We start from the raw sequence: 25,682 nt of genomic DNA, 5'->3' as shown, positions 1-25,682 counted from the left end.
GTGGCTGTGGGGGCCATGGGGGGCTCAGAGGGGCTGTGGGGAGCTCATGGGAGGGGCCGTGGGGACCACGACGCCATTTCCGCGTGGAGTCCCATCCTGCTGACGTCATAAAGCCGCAAGGTCCGCTGGGAGATGTAGGCCATTGAGCAGAGAATAAACCGCGGAGGCCAGAGCGCCATTTCCGCGTGTCGCTGAATGATGACGTCAACAGCCCGCAAGGGTTGCCGGGAGATGTAGTTTTTTTGTTCCTCCCCCAAAATAAAAGGCGCAGGAGTCGGGGGGGGGGGACACAGAGCTTTATTCACAAACCAACACCGGGGTCCGGGGTCGCTCCGGGGGTCCGAGGGTCACTCCGGGGGGGGCAGGGGGAGGCGCTTGGGGTCGTAGTAGTTGGAGGTGAGCAGGGGCAGCCCCTGGCGCTCCCGCTCCCGCACCAGCACCTCGGCCTCGCGCCGCGCCCACTGCTGCAGCCTGCGGGGAGGGGCGGACGAGTGAGCCCCACACCCTGGGGACATCCCAAACCCCCTCCCAGGTGTACAAACCTTCCTCCCGAATGGCCCAGGTGTCCCTATAGGTCCCCATAAGCCCCCCAGAGTCCACCCTAACCCCTCTGAACCTCCTATAGCCCCCCCACAGGGCTCTGCAGCCCCCTCAATCCTCTCCCAGGTCCCCCACGGGCTCCTGTAGACATCCCCAGAGCTGCCAAGGGCCCTACAGACCCCAAAACCCCCAAAGAATTCACAGAAATCTCTTGTTCACCCCCAAATTCCCTTGGAAGCGCTTGCAAAACTCTCAAGAAATCCTACAACGCCCACAGACCCCCCAAAAAACCCCTACAAACCCCAAAAATGTACTTGAGAGCCCCTCCATAGCTCCCCCAGGAGCTCCCCTTGGGGCTGCCCCCTTCCCCCTTCTCCGTGGGGGGTTTCCCAGGTGAGACCCCCCGCTCACGGACCCGTAGTCAGGCAGGTAATGCACGAAGATGGAGCCCAGGACGATGGTGATGGAGACGCCGGCCAGGAAGGCGGCGCGCATGTTCAGCACGTCGGCGTCGGGGTCGGCCGAGAAGCCATGATAGTCGGGGTTCTGTGGGGGGGAGGGTCCTGTGAGCCCCAGGTGTGTCCCAGCCCCTCCTCCGGGACCCCCAGGTGTGTCCCACCCCACCCTCAGGACCTCCAGGTGTGTCCCACCCCACCCTCAGGAGCACCGAGGGCCAAAGGAGCCGCCTGAGCCCCAACTCCAGCTGAGTCCCCTCCTAAATCCCAGCACTGGCCACGCCTTTTATCGGCCACGCCCTTTCTGGGCCACGCCCACGGTCCCCAGGTGTGTCCTCAGTCCTAATTTAGCCCAGGCCACGCCCCCTCCAGGCCCCGCCCCTCCACATCCACACAATCACCTGAGCACGGTAAAGCCCCGCCCCAAATTAGGCCCCGCCCACGGAACCACGCCCCTTGATTTCCCTCAAACCCCCAAGCCCCGCCCACAACATTTACACCACGCCTATTTCAACTAGGCCACGCCCCCTTCTAGTCATGTACATTAAGCACCACCCAAAAGCGGCCCCGCCCAAAGCCACGCCCCTCCACAGACCACGCCCACCCCCGTCCCCACACAAACCCCGCCCCGCCCCTCCCGCTTTGCCCTTGGCCGCTCACCTTCCTCTGCGCCACCAACATCGGCTCCTCGTCGTGCGCGTCGGCCCCGAGCGGCCGCGGCAGCGCCACGGCCCCGGGGGACCCCGCCGAGCGGCCCCGAGCCCCGGCGGGCAGCGCCCGCAGCGCCCGCAGCGCCCGCCACAGCGCCGCCATCTTGCCCCGCCGCTCCGCCTCGCCTTTTCCGCTCAACCCGGCCAATCGCGACCTCGCATTGGTGCTTTATCCCGCCCCCGCGCCGTGCAGCCAATCACAGCGCTGCGCCTGCCTTTGTCCCACCCACTCCCTCATGGCGGCCGCGCCCACTTTGGCGCTGCAGCCAATCATAGCCAGTCGTGGTGCTGCACCTCCCACTCTACATTATGAACCAATAAGAACGCGGAGTTGTTGGACTGGCGTGCGCACAGACCAATGGCAGCGCGGCGAGGGCGGGCGCGCGGGACGGGCCCGGCTGAGCGGGAGCGGCGCCGCCATTTTGGTGCCGGGGAGCGGCGGCGGCGGCGGCGGCGGGGAAGGTCGGGACGGCCGCGAGGGGCGGGACGGGCCCGGCCGGGATGGGAGGGGCCTGTGCTGAGGGGCGTGGCTCACCGGGAGGGGCGGGGCCGACCGGGAGGGGCGGGGCTGACCGGAACTCCCGGTGCAGTTCGTGAGGGAGGGGGTGTGAGAGCGCTGGAATCTTCATGCTAATTAGGGGGTGGGGTGTTTTATGTTAATTAAGGGGCGTGGCGGTGTATGCTAATTAGGGACGGGGTACGAGGGCGGTGCTGTCTGCTCCTCCTCCCCTGCCCAGGGCCCAGTGGCTCCCAGTTCATCCCAGTTCCATCCTCACTTCCCCCTTGTTCCCCTTTTGGCCCTCCCAGTTTGCCATAAATTTTTCCAGTCATTCCTCCCGGTCCTTCCCGGTTCTTTCCAGTTCACTGAGTTCTCTTCCCATCGAACCCAGTCCATCCCAGTCCATCCCAGTTCCTCCCAGTCTGACCAGTTTTTGCCCTGGCAGGTGCTGGCGCCATGGAGTACGAGCGCAGGTGAGGGGGAGCCTGGGGATCCCCAAAACTCGGGGCTGGGGGGGTGGGAACATCTGGGCAGCTGTTGGGGACCCCCGTGAAATAAAATTCAATATTCTGGGGAGGTGGCACCGGGGAGGGAGGGGACATTTGGGGGCACCTCAGGGGGCATTTGGGGGCACCTCAGGGGGCATTTGGGGACCTCTGGGGGCAGAGGGGACTTTGGGGATCCTGGAGGGTGGAAGGAGCCATTTGGGGGGGCAGATTTGGGGTCAGGATTTGGGGTCCAAGACTTGGAGTCCAGGATTTAAAGTGCAGATTTAGGGGTCCAGATTTGGGGCCCAGGATTTGAGGTGCGAATTTGGGGTGCAGATTTGGGGCCCAGGATTTGGGGTTCAGATTTGTTGTGCAGATTTAAGGTTCATATTTGGGTCCCAGGATTTGGGGTGAAGATTTAGGGTCCAGGATTTGGGGTTCAGATTTGGAGCCCAGGATTTGGAGTCCAGGATTTCTAGTGCAGATTTGGGGTCCATATTTAGGGTTCATATTTGGGGTCCATATTTGGTGTGCAGATTTGAGGTCCATATTTGGGGCCCAGGATTTGGGGTGCAGATTTAGGGTCCAGTATTCGGGGTTCAGATTTGGACTCCAGGATTTGGGGTCCATATTTGGGGTCCATGTTTGGGTCCATATTTGGGGTCCAGGGTTTGTTGTGCAGATTTAAGGTCTGTATTTGGGGTCCATATTTGAGGCCCATACTTGGGTCCATATTTGGGGTCCAGGATTCGGGGTCCACATTTGGGGTTCAGATTTGGGGTCCATATTTGGGTCCATATTTGGGTCCATATTTGGATCCATACTTGGGGTCCATATTTGGGGTCCATACTTAGAGTCCATATTTGGGGTCCATATTTGGGGTCCATGTTTGGGTCCGTATTTGTGGTCCAGGGTTTGTTGTGCAGGTTTAAGGTCCATATTGGGGTCCATATTTGGGGTCCATATTTGGGGTCCATATTTGGGTTCATATTTGGGGTCCATATTGGGGTCCATACTTGGGTCCATCTTTGGGGTCCATGTTCGGGGTCCATATTCAGGGTCCATATTTGGGGTCCATATTTGGGCCCCAGGACTTGGGGTGCAGATTTAGGGTCCAGGATTCGGGGTGCAGATTTGGAGTCCAGGATTTGGAGCCCAGGATTCGGGGTTCAGATTTGGAGTCCAGGATTTGGAGCCCAGGATTTGGGGTGCAGATTTGGAGTGCAGATTTGGGCCCCAGGATTTGGGGTGCAGATTTGGGCCCCAGGATTCGGGGTGCAGATTTGGAGTCCAGGATTTGGAGCCCAGGATTCGGGGTGCAGATTTAGGGCCCAGGATTCGGGGTGCAGATTTGGAGCCCAGGATTCGGGGTGCAGATTTAGGGCCCAGGATTCGGGGTTCAGATTTGGGGCCCAGGATTCGGGGTGCAGATTTAGGGCCCAGGATTCGGGGTTCAGATTTGGGGCCCAGGATTCGGGGTGCAGATTTAGGGTCCAGGATTCGGGGTGCAGATTTGGAGTCCAGGATTTCGGGTCCAGGATTTGGGGTGCAGATTTAGGGTCCAGGATTCGGGGTGCAGATTTGGAGTCCAGGATTTGGGGTGCAGATTTGGGTCCATATTTGCCCCTCCCTGCCCAGGGGTGGCCGTGGGGACCGCACGGGGCGCTACGGGGGCGCCCCGCCCCCCCCGGAGGACGGCTCCCGCGCCCAGCGTGACCACGACTATCGCGACATGGACTACCGGGGCTACGGGGGCCCCCCCGAGGGGCCCCCCGCCGCCGGGACCCCCCCTCAGGTGCGTGCTGCCTGCCGGGGGGGCTCGGGCGGCTGCCGGGGGCCTGCGGAGTTTTATTTTTTATTCTTTTTTATTTTGTCAGAGGTTTTTTTTGTTTTTTATTTTGTCAGAGTTAAATGTGTGAGATGGTGATTTTTGTTTGGGTTTAGGTGTTGGTTTTTATTTATATTGTGGTTTTATATATTGTGGGTTTGTAAGTTGTGAGTTTCGTGGTGTTGTAGTGAGCTTCATCGCGTTTTAGTGGAATGAACTGAAAGTGCAAAAAATATACAAATAATACAATCACTTACAGAAAATAACAGTAAAATGATAGATAATACATAAAAGTACAAAATATATAAGTATGTATGTAGAAAGTATGTACGTATACATGTTGATGTATGTATTTGTATGTATTTTGTACAATTATGTATGTATTTTACATACTAATATTTTGTATATACATATAAAAATGCACAGTTGTGTATTTTTATATGTATATATAAAAATTTTATTGTATGAATTTACTATACTTCATATATAACTCTGTGTTAATAATATACATCATATATATTATAGATGATATTTATACTGTGTAATTTATTGTATGAAATTATTGTACAATATATGATTGTTTATAAGTAGTTATAATAAATGTAATAGAAGATATTTTTTCATATTCTTTTAAGTATAAGCAGTTTAATTAAGAAACTACGCTTGATTTTTTTTTATTTCTAATTCAATAACTAATTATGGCTTGTAATACGAGCTTTTTTACCTGACTTTAAAATGTTACTTAAATTTATTATAAAGGAAATGAGGAACAAGGACTAGCTTTTGTTTTAAAACTTTTTTATGTACGTGTTACTATATTACAAAACTTTAAACTGTTTTTTTTACGTGGCATTGCATGCACTTATTCAAATTACTCACTTATAGTTTTAGTCTTTTAATTTAATTTTGGAAGTTTTCTTTATGATTTCAGGTAAGTGCAGTATTTTTTTAGTATTTCTTAGTGCAGAGAATTTAAAATTTCCCGTGGCTGTGGCTCTAACAGCCCCTCCCCGCCCCATTCCAGGCGTCCTACGAGAGCACGGAGCCCCCCCGGAAGCGGGAGCCGGCCCGGGAGCCCCCCCGGGACCCCCCGGCGCTGCCGTTCGGCGCCGACGGCGATTACCGGGACCAGGATTACCGGGAGGGCGCCGAGGAGGAGCCGCGCGCCAGCACCATCGTCATGCTGCGCATGCTGCCGCAGGCGGCCACCGAGAACGACGTGAGCCCCGCCCCCTGCGGCCACGCCCACTCCCGCTGTGGCCACACCCCTTCCTGCTGTGGCCACGCCCCCCAGCTGGCATGGCCCTGCCCCCTAGTTTGGATGGCCACACCCCTCTTCATCATGGCCCCACCCCAGCTCAGATGGCCACACCCCTCTTTATTATGGCTCCACCCCTAGCTCAGATGGCCACACCCCTTTTCATCATGGCCCCGCCCCCTGCTGTGGAGCACTTCTGACTTCTGGGGTGGCTCCGCCCCTCTTTGCTGAGGCCCCACCCCCTGCCATGATGGCCCCATGTCCCCTCCAGGCATTGTCCCCGTGTCCCCATGTCCCTGTGGGTGCTGTCCCCGTGTCCCCATGTCCGAGGTGAGGTGTCGCCATGTCCCCATGTCCCCGTGTCCCTGTGTCCCCATGTCCCATGTCCCATGTCCCATGTCCCATGTCCCATGTCCCCGTGTCCCCGTGTCCCCGTGTCCCCATGTCCCCATGTCCCATGTCCCGTGTCCCCGTGTCCCCATGTCCCCGTGTCCCCGTGTCCCCATGTCCCCATGTCCCATGTCCCATGTCCCCGTGTCCCCGTGTCCCCATGTCCCATGTCCCATGTCCCATGTCCCCGTGTCCCCATGTCCCATGTCCCATGTCCCATGTCCCCGTGTCCCCGTGTCCCCATGTCCCATGTCCCATGTCCCATGTCCCCGTGTCCCCGTGTCCCCATGTCCCCGTGTCCCCGTGTCCCCGTGTCCCCATGTCCCCATGTCCCATGTCCCATGTCCCCGTGTCCCCATGTCCCCATGTCCCATGTCCCATGTCCCCATGTCCCCGTGTCCCCATGTCCCATGTCCCATGTCCCCGCAGATCCGGGCACAGCTGCAGGCGCAGGGGGTGCAGCCCCGTGAGGTGCGGCTGATGCGCAACAAGTCCTCAGGTGAGTCTCACCTGGACCTCCCCTCCTCACCTGGCCCCTCCCCTGCTCACCTGGCCCCTCCCCTCCTCACCTGGCCCCTCCCCTCCTCACCTGGACCTCCCCTCCTCACCTGGCCCCTCCCCTGCTCACCTGGCCCCTCCCCTCCTCACCTGGCCCCTCCCCTGCTGACCTGGCCCCTCCCCTCCTCACCTGGCCCCTCCCCTCCTCACCTGGGCCCTCCCCTCCTCACCTGAGCCCCTCCCCTGCTCACCTGAGCCCCCACCCATCACACCTGGGCTCTCTTTAGGGTGGGGGGCACCCTGACATGGGGGTCCCTTGGAGGGGGGAGGGTCCCTGCCCTGCCGGGGGGCACCCAGGGGGGTGGTCCCGTTCCCTAGGGGCACCCAGGGGTGCCTGTCCCCTCCATAGGGGCACCCAGGGGTGCTGGTTCCATCTTTAGGGGGCACCCAGGGGTGCCTGTCCCCTCCCTAGGTGCACCCAGGGGTGTCTGTCCCTTTCTCAGGAGCACCCAGGGGTGCTATTGCCAGGCTTAGAGAGCTCCCAGGGGTGTCTGTCCCCTCCCTAGGGGCACCCAGGGGTGCTGGTTTCATCTTTAGGGGCACCCAGGGGTGTCAGTCTCATTTCTAGGAGCACCCAGGGGTGCTTCTGGCGGGTTTAGGGGGCACCCAGGGGTGCTGATCTTCATTTTAGGGCTACCTGGAGGTGCTGATCTTATTTCTAGGGGCACCCAGGGGTGCTGGTCTTCTTTTTAGGGGCACCCAGGGGTGTCTGTCTCCTTCTCGGGAGCACCCAGGGGTGCTGGTCCCATCCCCAGGGGCACCCAGGGGTGCCTGTGCCCTCTCTAGGAGCACCCAGGGGTGCTGGTCCTCTTCCAAGGGGCACCCAGGGGTGCCAACATCATCTCTAGGGGCATCCAGGGGTGCCTGTCCCCTCCACTGGGGCACGCAGTGTCAGGCTTAGGGGGCACCCAGGGGTGCTGCACCGGACTGGAAGGGCACCAGGGCCGCTGATCCCATTGCCAGGGGCACCCAGGGGTGCTGGTACCATTCCCCAGGGACACCCAGGGGTGTCTGTCCCCTCCCCAGGAGCACCCAGGGGTGCTCATCAGTTCCTCAGGGGCACCCAGGGGTGCCAGGTTTGTCTTTAGGGAGCACCCAGGGGTGCCCATCCTGATTTAGGAACACCCAGGACTGCCTGTCCCCTCCCTAGGGGCACCCAGGGGTGCCAGTCTCATCTCTAGGGACACCCAGGGGTGCTGCACCAGACTTGGGGGCCACCCAGGGGTGCTGGTCCCATTTCTAGGAGCACCCAGGGGTGCTGGTCCACTCCATAGGGGCACCCAGGGGTGCCAGTGCTGTCTCTAGGGGCACCCAGAGGTGTCAGTCCCTTCCTCAGGAGCACCCAGGGGTGCTGATCCCTTCTCTAGGGGCACCCAGAGGTGTCAGTTTCCTCTTTAGGAGCACCCAGGGGTGCTTGTCCCCTCTTCAGGAGCACCCAGGGGTGCTGCACCACACTCGGGGGGCACCCAGGGCTATTGATCCCATTCTAGGGGCACCCAGGGGTGCCATTCTCATCCTTAGGGAGCACCCAGGGGTGCTCTTTGTCCCCCTTAGGAGCACCCAGGGGTGCTTGTCCATTTCTCAGGAGCACCCGGGGGTGCTCGTCCCCTCTTGAGGAGCACCCAGGGGTGCTGTGCCAGACTCGGGGGGCACCCAGGGGTGCCAGATCCAAAGCCAGGGACGCCAGAACTATCCCCATGTTCAGCCTAAGGGGCACCCAGGGGTGCCTGTCCCCCTCCCCAGGAGCACCCAGGGGTGCTGAGCCCAGCTGAGGGGGCACCCAGGGGTGCCAGTCCTGTCTCCAGGGGGCACCCAGGGGTGCCAGGGGCACCAGGAGCGCCTGTAGGCTTCACCTTGGGGATCCCCCAGGGGTTCCAGCACCACCCGTGGGTGCCCTGCCCCCACCCCAGCGGGTCCTTGGGCGCCCTGCCCCCGCCCCAGGGGGTCGCAGAGCACCCATGGGTGCCCCCCCTCCCCCGTGGGCCATTCCAGGTCAGAGCCGCGGATTCGCCTTCGTGGAATTCCATCACGTGCAGGAGGCGGCCCGCTGGATGGAGGCCAACCAGGTGGGGGCGGGGCCGACAGGAGGGGCGGGGCCAAGTGAGGGGGCGGGGCCTACGGGGGGGAGGGGCAGGGGAATGACCAACAGGTGGATGGAGGCCAACCAGGTGGGGGCGGGGCCGACAGGAGGGGCGGGGCCAACAGATGGGTCAATGAAAAGTGGGAAAGGCCAATGTAAAGGGGGTGGGGCAATGAAAAGGGGGTGGGGCCAATGAAATGGGGGTGGGGCCAACAGGTGGGGCAACCAAAAAGGGAGGGGCCAGTGAAAAGGGGGTGGGGGCAGCCAGGTGGGGAGGGGCCAATGGGGGTGGGGCAGAGCGGGTGGGGGAGGGGTGGAGGTGGGGGACATGCTAAGTGAGTGGGGGAGGGGCAGGGCAGTGTTTATGGGGTGGTACTGGTTCATGCTGCTCTGTACTGGTCTGTACTGATCTGTACTGGTCCATATCAGTCTATTCCGGTCTGTACTGGTTTGTACAGATCCATACCACTCTGTACTGGTCTGTACTGGTCTGCACCAGTGCACACCACTCTGTACTGGTCTGTACTGGCCCATACCAGTCTGTACTGGGCTGTACTGGCCCATACCAGTCTGTACTGTGCTGTACTGGTCCATACTAGTCTGTACTGGGCTGTACTGGGCTGTAGTGGTCACTAGCAATCTGTACTGGTTTGTACGGGTCCGTACCAGTCTGTACCAGTTTGTACTGGTTTGTCCTGGTCCATACTACTCTGTACTGGTCTGTACTGGTCCATACTGGCCCATATCACTCTGTATTGGGCTGTACTGGTTTGTATGGGTCCATACCAGTCTGTACCGGTTTGTACTGGTCTGTACTGGTGGCCGTGTCCCCGCAGTGGGGGATGGCCGCAGTGATCTGGTGCCTGTCCCAGTGTTCCCAGTCCGAGCTGCCGGTGCCATCTGGGACGAGCTCTGGTGCCCCGGTTTAACATCCTGGTGCCCCCCCGGTGCCCCCCAGAACGGCTCCTGGTGCCCCCCCGAATTCCAGCCCTGGTGCCCCCCCGGATTCCAGCCCTGGTGCCCCCAAATTCCAGTCCTGGTGCCCCCAAATTCCAGTCCTGGTGCCATCCTGGTGCCCCCCAGTTCAGATCCTGGTGCCCCTCCGTTCAAACCCTGGTGCCCCCCAGTTCCTACCCTGGTGTGCTTCTGGTGCCCCCCAGTTCCAGCCGTGGTGCCCCCCTGGTGCCCCCTGGTTCATGTCCTGGTGCCCCCCAGTTCCATCCCTGGTGCCCCCCTGGTTCATGTCCTGGTGCCCCCCAGTTCCATCCCTGGTGCCCCCCTGGTTCATGTCCTGGTGCCCCCCCAGTTCACATCCTGGTGCCCCCATTTCATGTCTTGGTGCCCAACTTGGTACCCCACAGATTTATGGGTTTGTCTCCCCCTTGTGCCCCCCTGGTGCCCCTCAAAACGAGTCCTGGTGTCCCCAAATTCCAGCCCTGGTGCTCCCCCAGATTCGTGTCCTGGTGCCCCCCTGGTGCCCCCCAGATTCATGTCCTGGTGCCCCCCAGATTTGTGTCCTGGTGCCCCCCAGATTTGTGTCCTGGTGCCCCCCAGGTGTTCCCAAATTCCAGCCCTGGTGCTCCCCCAGATTCATGTCCTGGTGCCCCCCACATTGGTGTCCTGGTGCCCCCCTGGTGCCCCTTAGATTCATGTCGTGGTGCCCCCCAGGTGCCCCCCAGATTCGTGTCGTGGTGCCCCCCAGGTGCCCCCCAGATTCGTGTCCTGGTGCCCCCCAGATTTGTGTCCTGGTGCCCCCCAGGTGTCCCCAAATTCCAGCCCTGGTGCCCCTCAGGACAAGCTGTGGTGTCCCCACCTCAGACCTCGGTGCCCCCCAGTTCCAGCCCTGGTGCCCCCCAGATCTGTGTCCTGGTGCCCCCCCTGTGCCCCCCCGGGCCAGGCTGGGGCACGGCGTGTCCCTGTGCCCCCCTGACCCCCCTGTGCCCCCCAGGCCGGGCTGACCCTGCTGGGGCACCGCGTGTCCCTGCACTACAGCGACCCCAAACCCAAAATCAACGAGGACTGGCTCTGTGCCAAGGTGGGGGGCACTGGGAGGGCATTGGGGGGCACAGGGAGGGCACTGGGTGGCACTGGGAGATACTGGGAGGCACCAGGGTGGCATTGAGGGGCACTGGGGTGGCACTGGGAAACACTGGGAGGCACCAGGGTGGCATTGAGGGGCACTGGGGTGGCACTGGAGGGCACTGGGGGACACTTGGGTGGCAATGGGGGACACTGGGAGTGCATTGGGGGCCACTGGGAGGGCATTGAAGGGCACTGGGAGGCACTGGGGGTCACTGGAGTGGCACTGGAGTGGCAATGGGGGACACTGGGAGGGACTGTGAGGGCACTGGGGGCACTAGGGTGGCATTGAGGGGCACTGGGGTGGCACTGGGAGGGCACTGGGGGACACTGGGTTGGCAATGGGGGACACTGGGTTGGCACTGGGAGTGCATTGAAGGGCACTGGGAGGGCATTGGGGGACACTGGGAGGCACTGGGGTGGCACTGAGGGGCACTGGAGGGCACTGGGGGACACGGGTGGCACTGGGAGGGCACTGGGGTACACTGGGGTGGCACTGGAGGGCACTGGGGGCACTAGGGTGGCATTGAGGGGCACTGGGGTGGCACTGGGAGGGCACTGGGGGACACTGGGTTGGCAATGGGGGACACTGGAGGGCACTGGGAGGGCATTGAAGGGCACTGGGAGGGCATTGAAGGGCACTGGGAGGGCACTGGGAGGGCACTGGGGAGAATTTGGGGGGTCCTGAAGGGATTTTGGGGGTTTTGGAGGGGTCCTGGGAAGCTTGAGAGGTTTTGGGGTGCTGCATTCTTGGGGTGCTGCATTTTTGGGGTGCTCTGAGGGTGGGTTTGGGGATCCAGGGCGGTTTTGGGGTGGGACAATTTTGGGGTGGGATAAATTTGGGGTGCAATGATTTTCGGGGTGCTGTGGTTTGGGGAAAGTCTGGGGAAGTTTTGGGGTGCAGCAATTTTGGGCTGTGACATTTCGGGGTGCAATGGGTTTGGGGGGCTGTGACATTTTTGGGCTGTGACGTTTTTGGGGTTCCCAGTGCGGGGTGCAGAACTTCAAGCGCCGTGAGAAATGTTTCAAGTGTGGCGTCCCCAAAGCCGGTGAGTGACCCCAAATCCCAGGATTTTACCCCAAAACTTTGGGGAACATCCCCCTAAATGCCCTAAACTGTCCTGAAACTCCCCAAAATTATTGGGGTGCCCCCCAACCTGCAGGGGACCCTCTGGATTTGGGGTTGAATCGCTGGTTTTGGGGTTTGATCACTGATTTTTGGGATTTTGGGGTTTTTTCGGGGGTTCAATCCCTGATTTTTGGGGTTTTGGGTTTTTTTTGGGGGTTCAGTTGTTGTTTTGGGGTTTTGGCGGGGGGAGGTTCAATCCCTGATTTTGGTTTTTTTGGGGGGGTTCAGTTCCTGATATGGGAGGTTTTGGGGGGTTCCATCCCTGGTTTTGGGTTTTTTGGGGGGTTCAATCACCGATTTTGGGGGTTTTTTGGGTTCAGTCACTGATTTTGGGGGGCTTTTTGGGTTTTTTGGGGGGTTTCAATCAGTTTCTGATTTTGGGGCTTTTTGGGGGGTTTCAATCCCTGATTTGATGGTTTTTTGGGGTATTTTGTGGTATTTTGGGGGTTCAATCCCTGACTTTGGGTTTTTTTGGGTTCAGTCACTAATTTTGGGGTTTTTTGCGGTTCGGTTTCTGATTTTGGGGTTTTTTGGTTGGTTCAATCCCTGATTTTGGGGCTTTTTCTGAGGTTTCAGTCCCTGATTTTGGGGTTTTTTGGGGTTCGGTTTCTGATTTTGGGGTTTTTTGGTTGGTTCAATCCCTGATTTTGGGGCTTTTTCTGAGGTTTCAGTCCCTGATTTTGGGGTTTTTTGGGGTTCGGTTTCTGATTTTGGGGTTTTTTGGTTGGTTCAATCCCTGATTTTGGGGCTTTTTCTGAGGTTTCAGTCCCTGATTTTGGGGTTTTTTGGGGTTCGGTTTCTGATTTTGGGGTTTTTTGGTTGGTTCAATCCCTGATTTTGGGGCTTTTTCTGAGGTTTCAGTCCCTGATTTTGGGTTTTTTGGGGTTCGGTTTCTGATTTTGGGGTTTTTTGGTTGGTTCAATCCCTGATTTTGGGGCTTTTTCTGAGGTCTCAATCCCTGATTTTGGGTTTTTTTGGGGTGCAGAGGCCGAGCAGAGGGGTCCGGGGGGTCCCCGTCCGGAGCTGGTGCCCGGTGGGGGAGGGGGGCTCCTGCCCCTCCCCCAACCCTACGGCCCCACCCTCGGGGGTCCCCCCGGGGGGTCCCAGGGGGGCACCGAGCCCGGAGCTGACAACGCCAACGACAGTGAGTGTGCCTCTGGGGGTGGATTTGGGCATTTTTGGGGGGATTTTTTTTTCTTATTTTGGGGTGGATTTGGAGATTTTGGGGGGGATTTTGGGATTTTTTTTTTAATAGGGCATTTTGGGATGGATTTGGGGGTCATGGCGGGTTTGGGGGATCTGGGGGATTTGTGGTGGGGGATCTTGGGGAGGACTGGAAGGATTCGGGTTTCTTCAGGTGTGCCCAGGTGCGCCCCCAGGTATCCCCAGGTGCTCCTAGGTATGCTTAGGTGTGCTCCCAGGTATTCTGAGGTATCCCCCAGGTGCCCCCAGTTGTGCCTAGGTATCCCCAGATGGCCCCAGGTGTGCCCAGGTGTGCCCCAGGTATCCTGAGGTATCTCCAGGTATCCCCAGGTGTGCTCAGGTGTGTCCCCAGGTATCCTGAGATATCTCTAGGTGCCCCCAGGTACGCCCAGGTGTGTCCTCAGGTATCCTGAGCTATCTCCAGGTGTGCTCAGGTATCTCCAGGTGTGCTCAGGTATCCCCAGGTGTACTCCCAGGTGCCCCCAGGTGTGCTTCCAGGTGTGCCCAGGTGCCCCTAGGTGTCCCAAGATGCCCCCAGGTGTACTCAGGTGTACTCCCAGGTATGCTCAGGTGCCCCCAGGTACCCCCAGGTGTGCCCAGGTGTCCCCAGGTGCCCCGAGGTGTGGTCAGATATGTCCCCAGGTGTGCCCAGGTGTGCTCAGGTGTGTCCTCAGGTGTGCCCAGGTGCCCCCAGGTGTGCCAGGTGTCCCCGCTGTGCCCCCAGCCATCATCCTGCGGAACCTGCACCCCCAGAGCAGCCTGGAGTCCATCCTGGCCGCGCTCGCTCCCTTCGCGGCGCTCTCGGCCGCCAACGTGCGCGTGATCAAAGATCGGCAAACGCAGCTGAACCGCGGCTTCGCCTTCGTGCAGCTCAGCACCATCGTGGTACTGGGACAGACTGGGACAGACTGGGGGGACTGGGACAGACTGGGACAGACTGGGGGCACTGGGGGGACTGGGACAGACTGGGGGCACTGGGGGCACTGGGGGCACTGGGACAGACTGGGACAGACTGGGGGCACTGGGGGGACTGGGACAGACTAGGACAGACTGGGGGCACTGGGGGGACTGGGACAGACTGGGACAGACTGGGGGCACTGGGGGACTGGGAGGGACTGGGGGGGACTGGGAGGGACTGGGAGGGACTGGGAGGGACTGGGAGGGACTGGGAGGGACTGGAAGGGGATTGGGAGGGACTGGGAGGGGATTGGGAGGGGATTGGGGGGAACTGGGGGAACTCAAAGGGGACTGGGGGGTTTGTGGTGTGGCACTGGGAGGGACTGGAGGGCCTGGGATGGACTGGGAGGGTGGGGGAACTGGGAGAGACTGGAGAGACTGGGAGGGGCTGGTGGGACTGGGAAGGGGGCTGAGAGGGACTGGGGGGACTGGTGAGAGGATTGGGAAGGACTGAGGAAACTCAAGGGGGACTGGGGGGTTTGCGGTGTGGCACTGGGAGGGACTGAGGGGATTGGGAGAGACTGAGGAACTGGGAGAGACTCGGGGAAATTGGGGGACTGGGAGGACTGGGAGGGAACGCAGAGGGATCGTAGAGGGATTGTGGGGGGGGTTAAGTCATCATTGTGGTGGGCACTGGGAGGGACTGGGGTGCACTGGGAGGGTCGTGGTGTGGTACTGGGAGGGACTGGGAGAGGTGGGTGGGTGCAGTCACCATCATAGTGGGACACTGGGAGGGACTGGGAGGGCTGACCACCGTTGTGGTGGGGGCACTGGAGGGACTGGGAGGGGCCCAAGGGGGTGGCACCACCTGGACCCGGTGCCCCCCTGTGCCCTGTGCCCCCTGCCCATGCCCTGCCCTGCAGGAGGCTGCACAGCTGCTGCAGATGCTGCAGGCGCTGCACCCGCCCCTGCACATCGACGGCAAGAGCATCAACGTGGAGTTCGCCAAGGGCTCCAAGAGGTGAGGGGGCGTGGCACCGCACCTGGGCGTGGCAGCACACCTGGGCGTGGTACTGCAGCTGGGCGTGGCAGCACACCTGGGCGTGGCACCGCACCTGGGCGTGGCAGCACACCTGGGCGTGGCAGCACACCTGGGCGTGGTACTGCATCTGGGCGTGGCACCGCACCTGGGCGTGGCAGCACACCTGGGCGTGGCAGCACACCTGGGTGTGGTACTTCACCTGGGCGTGGCAGCACACCTGGGCGTGGCACCGCACCTGGGCGTGGCACTGCACCTGGGCGTGGCAGCACACCTGGGCGTGGCACCGCACCTGGGTGTGGCAGCACACCTGGGCGTGGCACTGCACCTGGAACAGGCCCTGCCCCCATCCTGGCATCTTCATACACCTGGCAGAGACCCCGCCCCTTGGCCCCACCCTTAACCCGGCACAGTCACGCACCTGGCACAGGCTCCGCCCCTTAGGCTCTGCCCCGTGCCACCCTACCTGGCCCAGGCCCCGCCCACAGCGCAAGCCCCACCCACATCCCAGCCCTGTACCTGTTCCTGACCACTTAAGCCCTGCCCAATTCCTTAAGCTCCACCCCATGAGCCCCACCCCACCCGTGCCACACCCCAAAAAGCCACACCCCTTATCAAATAGGCCCCACCCCCCACTGCCCTTTGGCCCCGCCCACCCAGCCCCTCCCATGCCTCAGGCCCCACCCCTGACACGAAGCTCCGCCCCCAGGGACGTGCAGGGGGCGGGGCCTGGGGAGGGGCCCCCCCCGCGCCAGCGCCGCCTCCGTCGCCTCCACGGCCATCGCTGCGGCCCAGTGGGCACTGTCACAGGTGAGGGCACACCTGGGCAGGTGAGGGCACTGCCACAGGTGAGGGCACACCTGGGCAGGTGAGGGCACACCTGGGCAGGTGAGGGCACTGCCACAGGTGAGGGCACTGCCACAGGTGAGGGCACACCTGGGCAGGTGAGGGCACTGTCACAGGTGAGGGCACACCTGGGCAGGTGAGGGCACTGTCACAGGTGAGGGCACACCTGGGCAGGTGAGGGCACTGGCACAGGTGAGGGCACACCTGGGCAGGTGAGGGCACACCTGGGCAGGTGAGGGCACTGGCACAGGTGAGGGCACACCTGGGCAGGTGAGGGCACTGGCACAGGTGAGGGCACACCTGGGCAGGTGAGGGCACTGGCACAGGTGAGGGCACTGGCACAGGTGAGGGCACACCTGGGCAGGTGAGGGCACTGGCACAGGTGAGGGCACACCTGGGCAGGTGAGGGCACTGGCACAGGTGAGGGCACTGGCACAGGTGAGGGCACTGGCACAGGTGAGGGCACACCTGTATGGGTGGGCACTGCCACAGGTGGGCGTGGCTGTGGGGTGTGGCCTGGGGCGTGGTTTAAACCTGAGGGGCGGTGCCTGTGGGGAAGGGGGTGTGGCTTGCTTGCTGTGGGCGTGGTTTCACGCTAAGGGGTGTGGTCAGAGCTGTGCCCGCCCCCACTTTAAAAAAAAAATTATCAGGGATTTTTTTTTTTGTTCGTGTTAAAGTGTTTAGAGTAGTATTTTGTGTTTTATTTCAAATGTTTGCTGGTTTTAATCTATATTATGATTTTAAGAATCAGAAATTTTATAGCATTGTATTGACATGATAGAAAACAGTTAATTGATATTTTTTAGGAAGTATTTTAAAGTATCTTATTGAAAAGCAACAGATTATTTTTATTTTTAAGTTCATAGCTAGTCTTTTATATCTTATGTATAGACTTTTGAATTATTTCAATTTACTTATTTACATTAAAGTAATTCAAATTAAACTCAAATAATTAGAATTTTAATTATATGAATGTGTATATTTCCATATATGTAAGCATGTGTGTGTTTGTTTATTTATTACATAACATAATTGTGTTTGAAAATGTTTTGTTTTCTGGTAACTCTGGTTTTTTTAGTACAAAAAGTTTAATTTTTTTAAATGTGGGGTTCTCCCCTCGCCCAGGCGGCCCCCGGCGGTGACACCCCCTGGGCAGGGGGGGAGGAGCCCAGCGCTGACTTCAGCGGCTTCTACCAATCAGAGGAGCCCTTCGCCGGGCCTGGCCCCGCCCTCTACAGCCCCGCCTACCTGAAAGGGGCCTCGGCCCCGCCCCCCGGCCCCGCCCTGCCCGGCCCCGCCCCCGCCAAGGCCGACGGTCCCGCCCCCGGTGAGTGCTGCCACCAGAGTGGGTGTGCTCCCTGTCCCCAGTGTCCCCAGGTGTGACCCTGCCCTCTCCAGGTGACCCCAGGTATCCCCAGGTGTGACTTTCTGCCCCCCCAGGTATCCCCAGGTGTGACTTTCTGCCCCCCCAGGTGTCCCCAGGTGTGACCCTCCAGGGTGTTCCCAGTGTCCCCAGGTGTCCCTAGCTGTGACCTTCTCCCCCCAAGGTGTCCCCAGGTGTCCCTAGGTGTGACCTTCCCCTTCCCAGGTGTCCTCAGGTGTTCCCAGGTGTCCCCAGGTGTGACCTTCTCCCTCCCAGGTGTCCCCAGGTGTGACCTTCTCCCTCCCAGGTGTGACCCTCCCCTCCCCAGGTGTCCCCAGGTGTGACCCTCCAGGTGTCCCCAGGTGTTCCCAGGTGTGGTTCCTGTCCCCAGGTGTGACCCTCCCCTCCCCAGTGTCCCCAGGTGTCCCCAGGTGTGACCTTCTGCCCCCCCCAGGTGTCCCCAGGTGTCCCCGGGTGTACATTTCTGCCCCCCAGGTATTCCCAGGTGTGACCTTGTCCCCCCCAGATGTGACCCTCCCCTCCCCAGGTGTGACCTGCTCCCCCCAAGGTGTCCCCAGGTGTCCCCAGGTGCGACCTTCTGCCCCCCCCCCAGGTGTCCTCAGTGTCCCCAGGTGTCCCCAGGTGTGACCCTCTCCCCCCCAGGTGTCCCCAGGTGTGGTTTCCTTTTCCCCAGATGCTCCTCCAGGTGTTCCCAGGTGTTCCCAACCCTCCCCCCAGCTGTCCCCCAGGTGTTCCCAGGTGTTCCCAGCCCCCCCAGGTGTCCCCAGGTGTGTCCCTCCCTCCCCTCCCCCTCCCCAATGACGTCACCCCCCGAGCGCTTGGCGCCCCCTGCAGGCCCGGAGGAGCCGGCCCAGGACCCCGCGGGGGGAGGGGGAGGGGCAGGAGGGGGGGGGGCCCTTCCCCCCCCGCGCCCCCCCCGGCGCCGCCCCCTACCCCTCCCCCACCGCCGAGACCCCCGCGGCGACGCCCTCGGGACCCCCCGGCCAGGTGGGACCCCAAAAATTTTGGGGGGGGGGGTCTGGGAACCCCAAAAATTGGGGGGGGGGGAGAAGGGAAACGATCTAAAATTGGGGGGAGGGGTCCCAAAATTTTGGAAGACCTCAAAAAATTGAGAAGAGTGGGTGTGAAATTGAGGGGGGACCCCAAAAATTGGGGTGGGGGGGAGTTCTTAAAGTGGGGGGTAACCCCAAAAATTGGGGGGGGTGGGCTCTGGAAGGGAGGGGGGACCCCAAAAAATGGGGGGGGGGAGGGGTTGGAAAATTTGGGAGGACCCCAGAAAAATTGAGGGGAGGGGCCGTGAAATTGAAGGGGGGACCCCAAAAAAATTGAGGGGAGTGGGTGTGAAATTGAGGGGGGACCCCAAAAATTGGGGTGGGGGGAGTTCTTAAAGTTGGGGGGAACCCCAAAAATTGGGGAGGGAGGGGAAGGCAAAGAAGCCAAAATTGGGGAGGGGTCCTAAAGCTCAGGAAAGGACCCTAAAAAATAGAGGGGAGGGGCCATAAAATTGAAGAGGGGACCCCAAAAATTGGGGTGGGCGATTGGGGGGGTCCTGAAGGGGAGGAAGAGACCCCAAAATTGGGGAAAATGAGGGGGGGGGGCTTAAATTAAGAAGTGAGACCCCCAAAAAGAGGTGGGGGTTCACGGGGGGGGGGGGGTTTGGGATGTTCTGGGGGGGGGGTTTGGGGGTGGGGGGGTAATTTTGGGGTGCTCCCCTCCCCCCCCCCCAGACCTACTCAGGGCCCCTCAAGGCCGAGACCCCAAATTCGGCCCCCCCGGGGCCCCCCCCGGCCGCCCCCCCCAGCAGCGACGGCTACGGGCAGTACCGTGAGTGGGGGGGGGGACGGCGGCTGGGGGGTCCCGGGGGGGCTTGGGGGTCCCGGGGGGGCTTGGGGGGCATTTGGGGAGGGTTTAGGGGGGAATTTGGAGGGGATTTGGGGGATTCTAGGGGGTCCTGGGGGGATTTGGGGGGTCCTGAGAGGGATTTGGGGAGGATTTAGAGGGATTTGGGGGATTGTGGGGGGTCCTGGGGGGGTTTGGGGGGGATTTGGGGGGCATTTGGGGGGGATTTGGGGGATTGTGGGGAGTCCTGGGGCGATTCTGGGGGGGATTTGGGACATTCTGGGGAGGATTGGGGGGGTCCTGGGGGGATTGGGGGGTCTGAGGGCGTTTGAGGGGTCTTGGGGGGCATTTGGGGGAGGTTTATGGGGATTTGGAGGGGATTTGGGGGATTCTAGGGGGGTCCTGGGGGGATTTGGGGGGCATCTGGGAGGATTTAGGGCATTCTGGGGGGGAGTTGGGGCGTTCTGGGGGTGATTTGGGGGGTCCTGGAGTAGGTTTGGGGGGTTTTGGGAGGATTTGGGGGGATTTGGGAGATTCTGGGGAGGATTTGGGGGGTCCTGGGGGGATTTGGGGGGGTCCTGAGAGGGATTTGAGGAGGATTTATGGGGATTTGGAGGGGATTTGGGGATTCTAGGGGGTCTTGGGGGGATTTAGGGAGGACTTGGGGGGTCCTGGGAGGGTTTGGGGGGCATTTGGGGAGGATTTGGGAGGATTTGGGGGGGTCCTGGGGGGATTTGGGGGGAATTTGGGACATTCTGGGGGGGTTTGGGGGGATTTGGGGGGGAATTTGGGATTTGGAGCATCCTGGGGGGATTTTTGGGGGTCCTGGGGGGAATTTTTGGAGGTTCTGAGGGAATTTGGGGGGGGGTCCTGGGCTATTTGGGGTGTTCCAAAGAGATTTTTTGGGGGGATTTGGGGGGGATTTGTTTGGTTCAGGTTGGGCTGAAGGATTTTGGGGGTCCTGGGGGGGATTTGGGGGGTCCTGGGGGGGATTTTGGGGGGGATTTGGGGGGTCCTGGGGAGGATTTTGGGGGTCCTGGGGGGGATTTTGGGGGAAATTTTCGCTTTTCCCATACCAATCCAAACCCCAAATTCCCCCAACCCTTGGAGCATTTTTGGGGTTCCCTGGGATTGGGGGATCCTGGGGGTGACCCCAAACATTTCGGGGACCCCCAAAAATTTCGGGGGGACCCCCAAAAATGCCCCCCCCGTGCCCCCCCAGCCGTGCCTGACGTCTCCACCTACCAGTACGACGAGACCTCGGGGTACTACTACGACCCCCTCACGGGGCTCTACTACGACCCCCACTCCCAGGTTTGGGGTTTTGGGGTGCGGGGGGAGGAATTTGGGGTGCCCCGAAAATTTGGGGTGAAAAAAGCAAAGTTTCGGGCAAAAAAATTGGAATTTTGGCTGAAAAAAGTGCAAATTTTAGGCATGAAAATGGCATTTTAAGGGTGGGAGGTTTTGGATTTAGGGGGGGTTTGGGTTTTGGGGGTGTGGGGGGAGGAATTTGGGGTCCCCCAAAATTTTAGAGTGAAATTTGGGGTGGAAAAAGCGAAGTTTTGGGAAAAAAAAATTTAATTTTGAGCAAAAAAATCAAAATTTTAGGCCTGAAAATGGCGTTTTAAGGGTGAGAAGTTTTGGATTTATAGGGGGTTTGGGTTTTGGGGTCCCCAAAATTTTAGAGTGAAATTTGGGGTGGAAAAAGCGAAGTTTTGGGGAAAAAAATTGGAATTTTGGCTGAAAAAATTGCAAAATTTAGACCTGAAAATGGCATTTTAAGGGTGGGAGGTTTTGGATTTAGGGGGGGTTTGGGTTTTGGGGGTGTGGGGAGGATTTTGGAGTCCCCCAAAATCTCAGAGCAAAATTTGGGGTGAAAAAAGTGAAATTTTCATTGGAAAATTTGAAATTTTGGGGAAAAAAAATCAAAATTTTAGACCTGAGAATGGCATTTGAAGGGTGGGAAGTTTTGGGATTTTGGATTTAGGGTGAGGTCAGTGGAAGATTTTGGGGTACAAAAGGAAATTTTGGGGTACACAAGAGATTTTAACCTTTTCCAGCCACATTTTAACCCTAAAAATTCTATTAAAAAATCTTAAAATATTGCATTAAAACCCCCGATTTTTGGGGTACAAAGGAACGATTTTGGGGTACAAAAGGGTGATTTTGGGAGGTTTTGAGGGGCAATTTTGAGGGGTGGTTTTGGGGTTTCAAGGGGGGATTTTTGGGGTTCCTAAGGGTGGTTTTGGGGATTTTTAGAGGAAATTTTGGGGTTTTAAGGGGCAGTTTTGGGGTAGAAAGTGATAATTTTTGGGATTTTAAAGGGTGATTTTGGGGGGCGATTTTGGGATTCCAAGGGAAGATTTTGGGGGGTTTGGAGGTGCATTTTTGGGGTAAAAGAGGCGATTTTAGGGGGCAATTTTGGGGGTTTTGAGTGTCGATTTTAGGGTACAAAGAGATGATTTTTTGGCGTTCCAAAGGGAGATCTGGGGGGTTTGGAGGTGCATTTTGGGGTAGAAAGAGGTGATTTTGGGGGGTGATTTTTTGGGTTCTGAGGGTCGGTTTGGGGGTGCAAAGGGATGATTTTTGGGGTTTTAAGGGGTGATTTTGGTGGGTAATTTTGGGGGTTTTGAGGGTCAAGTTTGGGCTACAAAGGGATGCATTTTTTGGGGCATTTGAGGTGCATTTTTGGGGTATAAAAATGCAATTTTCTGGTTTTGAGGAGTGGTTTTGGCGGGTGATTTTGGGGGTTTTGAGAGTTGATTTTGGGCTACAAAGGGATGATTTTTGGGGGATTTCAGTAAGAGATTTGGGGTGTATTTTTGGGGTTTTAAGGGATGATTTTTGGGGAATTTGAGATGCATTTTTGGGGTATAAAAATGCAATTTTCTGGTTTTAAGGAGTGATTTTGGTGGGTGATTTTGATGCTTTTGAGAGTCGATTTTAGGCTACAAAGAGACGATTTTTGGGGGCTCCAAAAGGAGATTTGGGGGAGTTTTGGGATGAGTTTTTGGGGTACAAAGGGATGATTTTTGGGATTTTAAGGGGGGGGTTTTACGTGCGTATTTGGGGTGCAAAACCACAATTTTTCTGGTTTTAAGGAGTGATTTTGGGGGGTGATTTTGGGGTTTCCGAGGGTGGGTTTTGGGGTTCCCGAGGGTGGGTTTTGGGGTGCTGACCCCCCCAACCCCCCCCGCAGTACTACTACGACGCGGGGGCGGGGCAGTACCTGTACTGGGACGGGGACAGACGCACCTACGTGGCCGCCCCCCCCGCCGAGCCCCCCCCGGGACCCCCGGGCACCCCCGGCACCCCGAAGGAGCCCAAGGACAAAAAGGAGAAGCACAAAACCAAGACGGCCCAGCAGGTGAGGGGGGGAACCCCAAAAATGGGGGAGGGAACCCCAAAAATGGGGGAGAGAATCCTAAAAATGTGTGGGGGAAATCCTAAAAATTGGGGTGGGCGGGGCTAAAATGGGGAGAGAAACTTTGAAAAATGGGGGGGTCTGGGGGGGGGGTCTGGGGTTCTTCTGGTCATTCTGGGAGGTCTGAGGGGTCTCTGGATGCTCTTGGGGGGTCTCTGGGTGGGTCTGGGGGACCTCTGGGTGCTCTTGGGGGTTCTCCGGGTTCCCCTGGGGGTCCCTGGGTGCCCCTAGGGGTCTGTGGGGTGTCCCTGGGGGAGTCTCTGGGTGCTCCTGGGGGGTTCCTTAATGCTCCTAGGGGTCTTTAGGTGCTCCTGGGGTGTTCTTGGGCGACCCTGGGTGTCTCTGGGTGCTCCTTGGGGGTCTCTGGGTGCCCCTGGGCAGGTCTGGGGGGTTTCTGGCTGCTCCTAGAGGGGTCTCTGGGAGTCTCTGAGTGCCCCTGGGTGCCCCTGGGGGGGTCCCTGGGTGTTCCTGGGGGGCCTTTGGGTGCCCCTGGGCAGGTCTGGGGGGTCCCTGGGTGTCTCTGGGGTGTCTCTAGGTACCCCTGGGTGCTCTTGGGGTGCCCCTGGGAACCTCTGGGTGCCCTTAGAGGGGCCTTTGGGAGTCTCTGGGTGTTTTTGGGGGGGTCTCTGGCAGCCCCTGGGTGCCCCTGGGATGCCCCTGGGGGATCTCTGGGTGTTCCTGGGGAGTCCCTGGCTACTCCAAGGGAGTCTCTGGGTGCTCTTGGGGTGCCCCTGGGTGTCTCTGGGTGCCCCCTAGGATGCCCCTGGGGTGCCCCTGGGATGCCCCTGGGTGTCTCTGGGGGTCCCTGGGTTCCCCTGGGGGGGTCTCTGGGTGTTCTTGGGGTGTCTCTGGGTGTCCCTGGCTGCCCCTGGGTGTCCCTGGGTGCCCCTGGGATGCTCCTGGGTGCCCCTGGGTGCCCCCGGGTATCTCTGGGTGCCCCTGGGATGCCCCGGGTGCCCCCCCAGCCCGTTCCCCCCCGTGCCCCCCAGATTGCCAAGGACATGGAGCGCTGGGCGCGCAGCCTGAACAAGCAGCGCGAGAGCGGGCCGCAGCGCGGGGCCCCCCCCGGCCCCCCGCGAGGACGAGCGCCGGGAGGCGGCGGCGGCCGACGCCGGCTACGCCATCCTGGAGAAAAAGGTGGGTCTGGGGGGCTTTTGGGGGGGTTTGGACAGAGTTTGGAGGGGGTTTGGGGAGGTTTGGGTAGCAGCAGGTGACACTGGCTACGCCATCCTGGAGAAAAAGGTGAAATTGGGGGGGTTTGGGGGGGTTTTGGGGGAGTTTGGGGGGGGTTTGGGGTTGGGTAGGGGGGTTTGGAGGGGGTTTGGGGGGGTTTTAGAAGGTTTTGGGGGGCTTTAGGTGGTCACGGATGACGCTGGCTGCACCATCCTGGAGAAAAAGGTGAAATTGGGGGGTTTTGGGGGGTTTTGGGGGGATTTGAGGAGGTTTGGAGAGGGTTTGGGGAGGTTTTGGGGGTGTTTGAGTGGACACAGTTGACACTGGCTGCGCCATCCTGGAGAAAAAGGTGGGTTTGGGGGGGTTTGGGGGGGCTTTGGGGGAGTTTGGAGGGGCTTTAGAAGGTTTTGGGGGGCTTTAGGTGGTCACGGATGACGCTGGCTACGCCATCCTGGAGAAAAAGGTGAAATTGGGGGGTTTTGGGGGGGTTTTGGGGGGATTTGAGGAGGTTTGGGAGAGGTTTGGGGGGGTTTGAGTGGCCACAGTTGACACTGGCTGCGCCATTCTGGAGAAGAAGGTGGGTCTGGGGGGGTTTTGGGGGGGTTTTAGAGTGGTTTAGGTGGTCATGGATAATCATGGCTGCGCCATCCTGGAGAAAAAGGTGGGTCTGGGGGGTTCTGAGGGGGTTTGGAGGGGTTTGGACAGAGTTTGGAGGGGGTTTGGGGGTGTTTGGGTAGCAGCAGCTGACGCTGGCTGTGCTATCCTGGCGAAAAAGGTGCGTCTGGGGGGGTTTTGAGGGGTTTTGGGGGAGTTTGGGGGGGTTTAGGTGGTCATGGATAATCCTGGCTACGCCATCCTGGAGAAAAAGGTGGGTTTGGGGGGTCCGGGGGGATTTGAGGGGGTTTGGGGAGGGTTTGTGGAGGTTTTGGGGGGGTTTGGAGGGGGTTTAGGGGGGGTTGGGTGGTCACAGCTGACACTGGCTGCGCCATCCTGGAGAAAAAGGTGAGTCTGGGGGGGTCTGGGGGGGTTTGGAGGAGTTTGGGGAGATTTATTGGAAATTTGGAAGGGGTTTGGGGAGGGGTTAGGGGAGTTTGGGGGGGTTTGGAGAATTTTGGGGGATGTTTAGGGGGGTTTGGGTGGTCACAGGTGACACTGGCTGCGCCATCCTGGAGAAAAAGGTGAGTCTGGGGGGGTCTGGGGGGGTTTGGAGGAGTTTGGGGAGATTTATTGGAAATTTGGAAGGGGTTTGGGGAGGGGTTAGGGGAGTTTGGGGGGGTTTGGAGAATTTTGGGGGATGTTTAGGGGGGGTTTGGGTGGTCACAGGTGACGCTGGCTGCGCCATCCTGGAGAAAAAAAACTGGGGTTTGGGGGGGTGTTGAGAGGATTTGGGGGTTTTTGGGGGGTTTGGGTGCTGTTTGGGGAGTCCTGGGAAGGTCTTGGAGGGAGATTGGGGGGGTCTTGGGGGGCTTTGTTGGGTGTAGGAGGAGCTGAAGGATTTGGGGAGGGGTCCTGGTGGAATCTGGAGGATTTGGGGGAGTCTGGGAGGGATTTGGGGGGTCCTGGGGGAGTTTGGTGGTGCTGAGACTCTGGGGGAGGGGCTGGCACTGTGGGAGGGGGACATTGAGGAATTTGGGGACCCCCTGTGACCCCCCCCTGACCCCCCCCAGGGCGCTCTGACCGAGCGGCAGCACCTCCCCCTGGAGCTGCCCCGGCTGGGGGGCGACGAGAGGCTGGTGAGACCCCCCCCCAAAACACACCTGAGACCCCCCCCAAACCCCTCCTGAGCCCCCCCAAACCCCGAGACCCCCTCAAACCCCCCCCCACAACTCCCTCAAATAATCCCTGAAATCACCCCAAGACCCC

At 59.4% G+C, this 25,682-nt stretch overlaps 2 protein-coding genes across 2 annotated transcripts; one reads left to right on the top strand and one right to left on the bottom strand.

Annotated features, from left to right (window-relative positions):
• Positions 1-279: 279 nt before the first annotated feature.
• Positions 280-1,838, bottom strand: NDUFB11 (NADH:ubiquinone oxidoreductase subunit B11). The gene is made up of 3 exons (XM_064402259.1): positions 1,656-1,838; positions 956-1,086; positions 280-471 (listed from the first exon to the last, which is right to left on the bottom strand). Exons 1-3 carry the CDS (start codon positions 1,806-1,808, stop codon positions 348-350), a joined length of 408 nt encoding a protein of 135 aa, XP_064258329.1. The 5' UTR covers positions 1,809-1,838; the 3' UTR covers positions 280-347.
• Positions 1,839-2,371: 533 nt separating this feature from the next.
• LOC135288906 (RNA-binding protein 10-like) lies at positions 2,372-25,603 on the top strand. Its single transcript, XM_064402249.1, is given in 20 exon segments — positions 2,372-2,677; positions 4,331-4,487; positions 5,545-5,739; positions 6,598-6,667; positions 8,719-8,792; positions 10,755-10,841; positions 11,874-11,934; positions 13,000-13,158; positions 13,942-14,102; positions 15,038-15,135; positions 15,873-15,963; positions 17,125-17,326; positions 18,218-18,341; positions 18,343-18,370; positions 19,111-19,207; positions 20,445-20,536; positions 22,422-22,589; positions 23,636-23,688; positions 23,690-23,783; positions 25,487-25,603. Coding segments are annotated over 20 exon segments (2,145 nt in total). The 5' UTR covers positions 2,372-2,660.
• The last annotated feature ends 79 nt before the right edge of the window (positions 25,604-25,682 follow it).

This window comes from Passer domesticus, chromosome 37 (genome assembly GCF_036417665.1).
Source record: "Passer domesticus isolate bPasDom1 chromosome 37, bPasDom1.hap1, whole genome shotgun sequence".
NCBI lineage: Eukaryota > Metazoa > Chordata > Aves > Passeriformes > Passeridae > Passer > Passer domesticus.
Note: the sequence above shows the minus strand (reverse complement) of the source record. Positions and strands in the feature narration are given on the sequence as shown.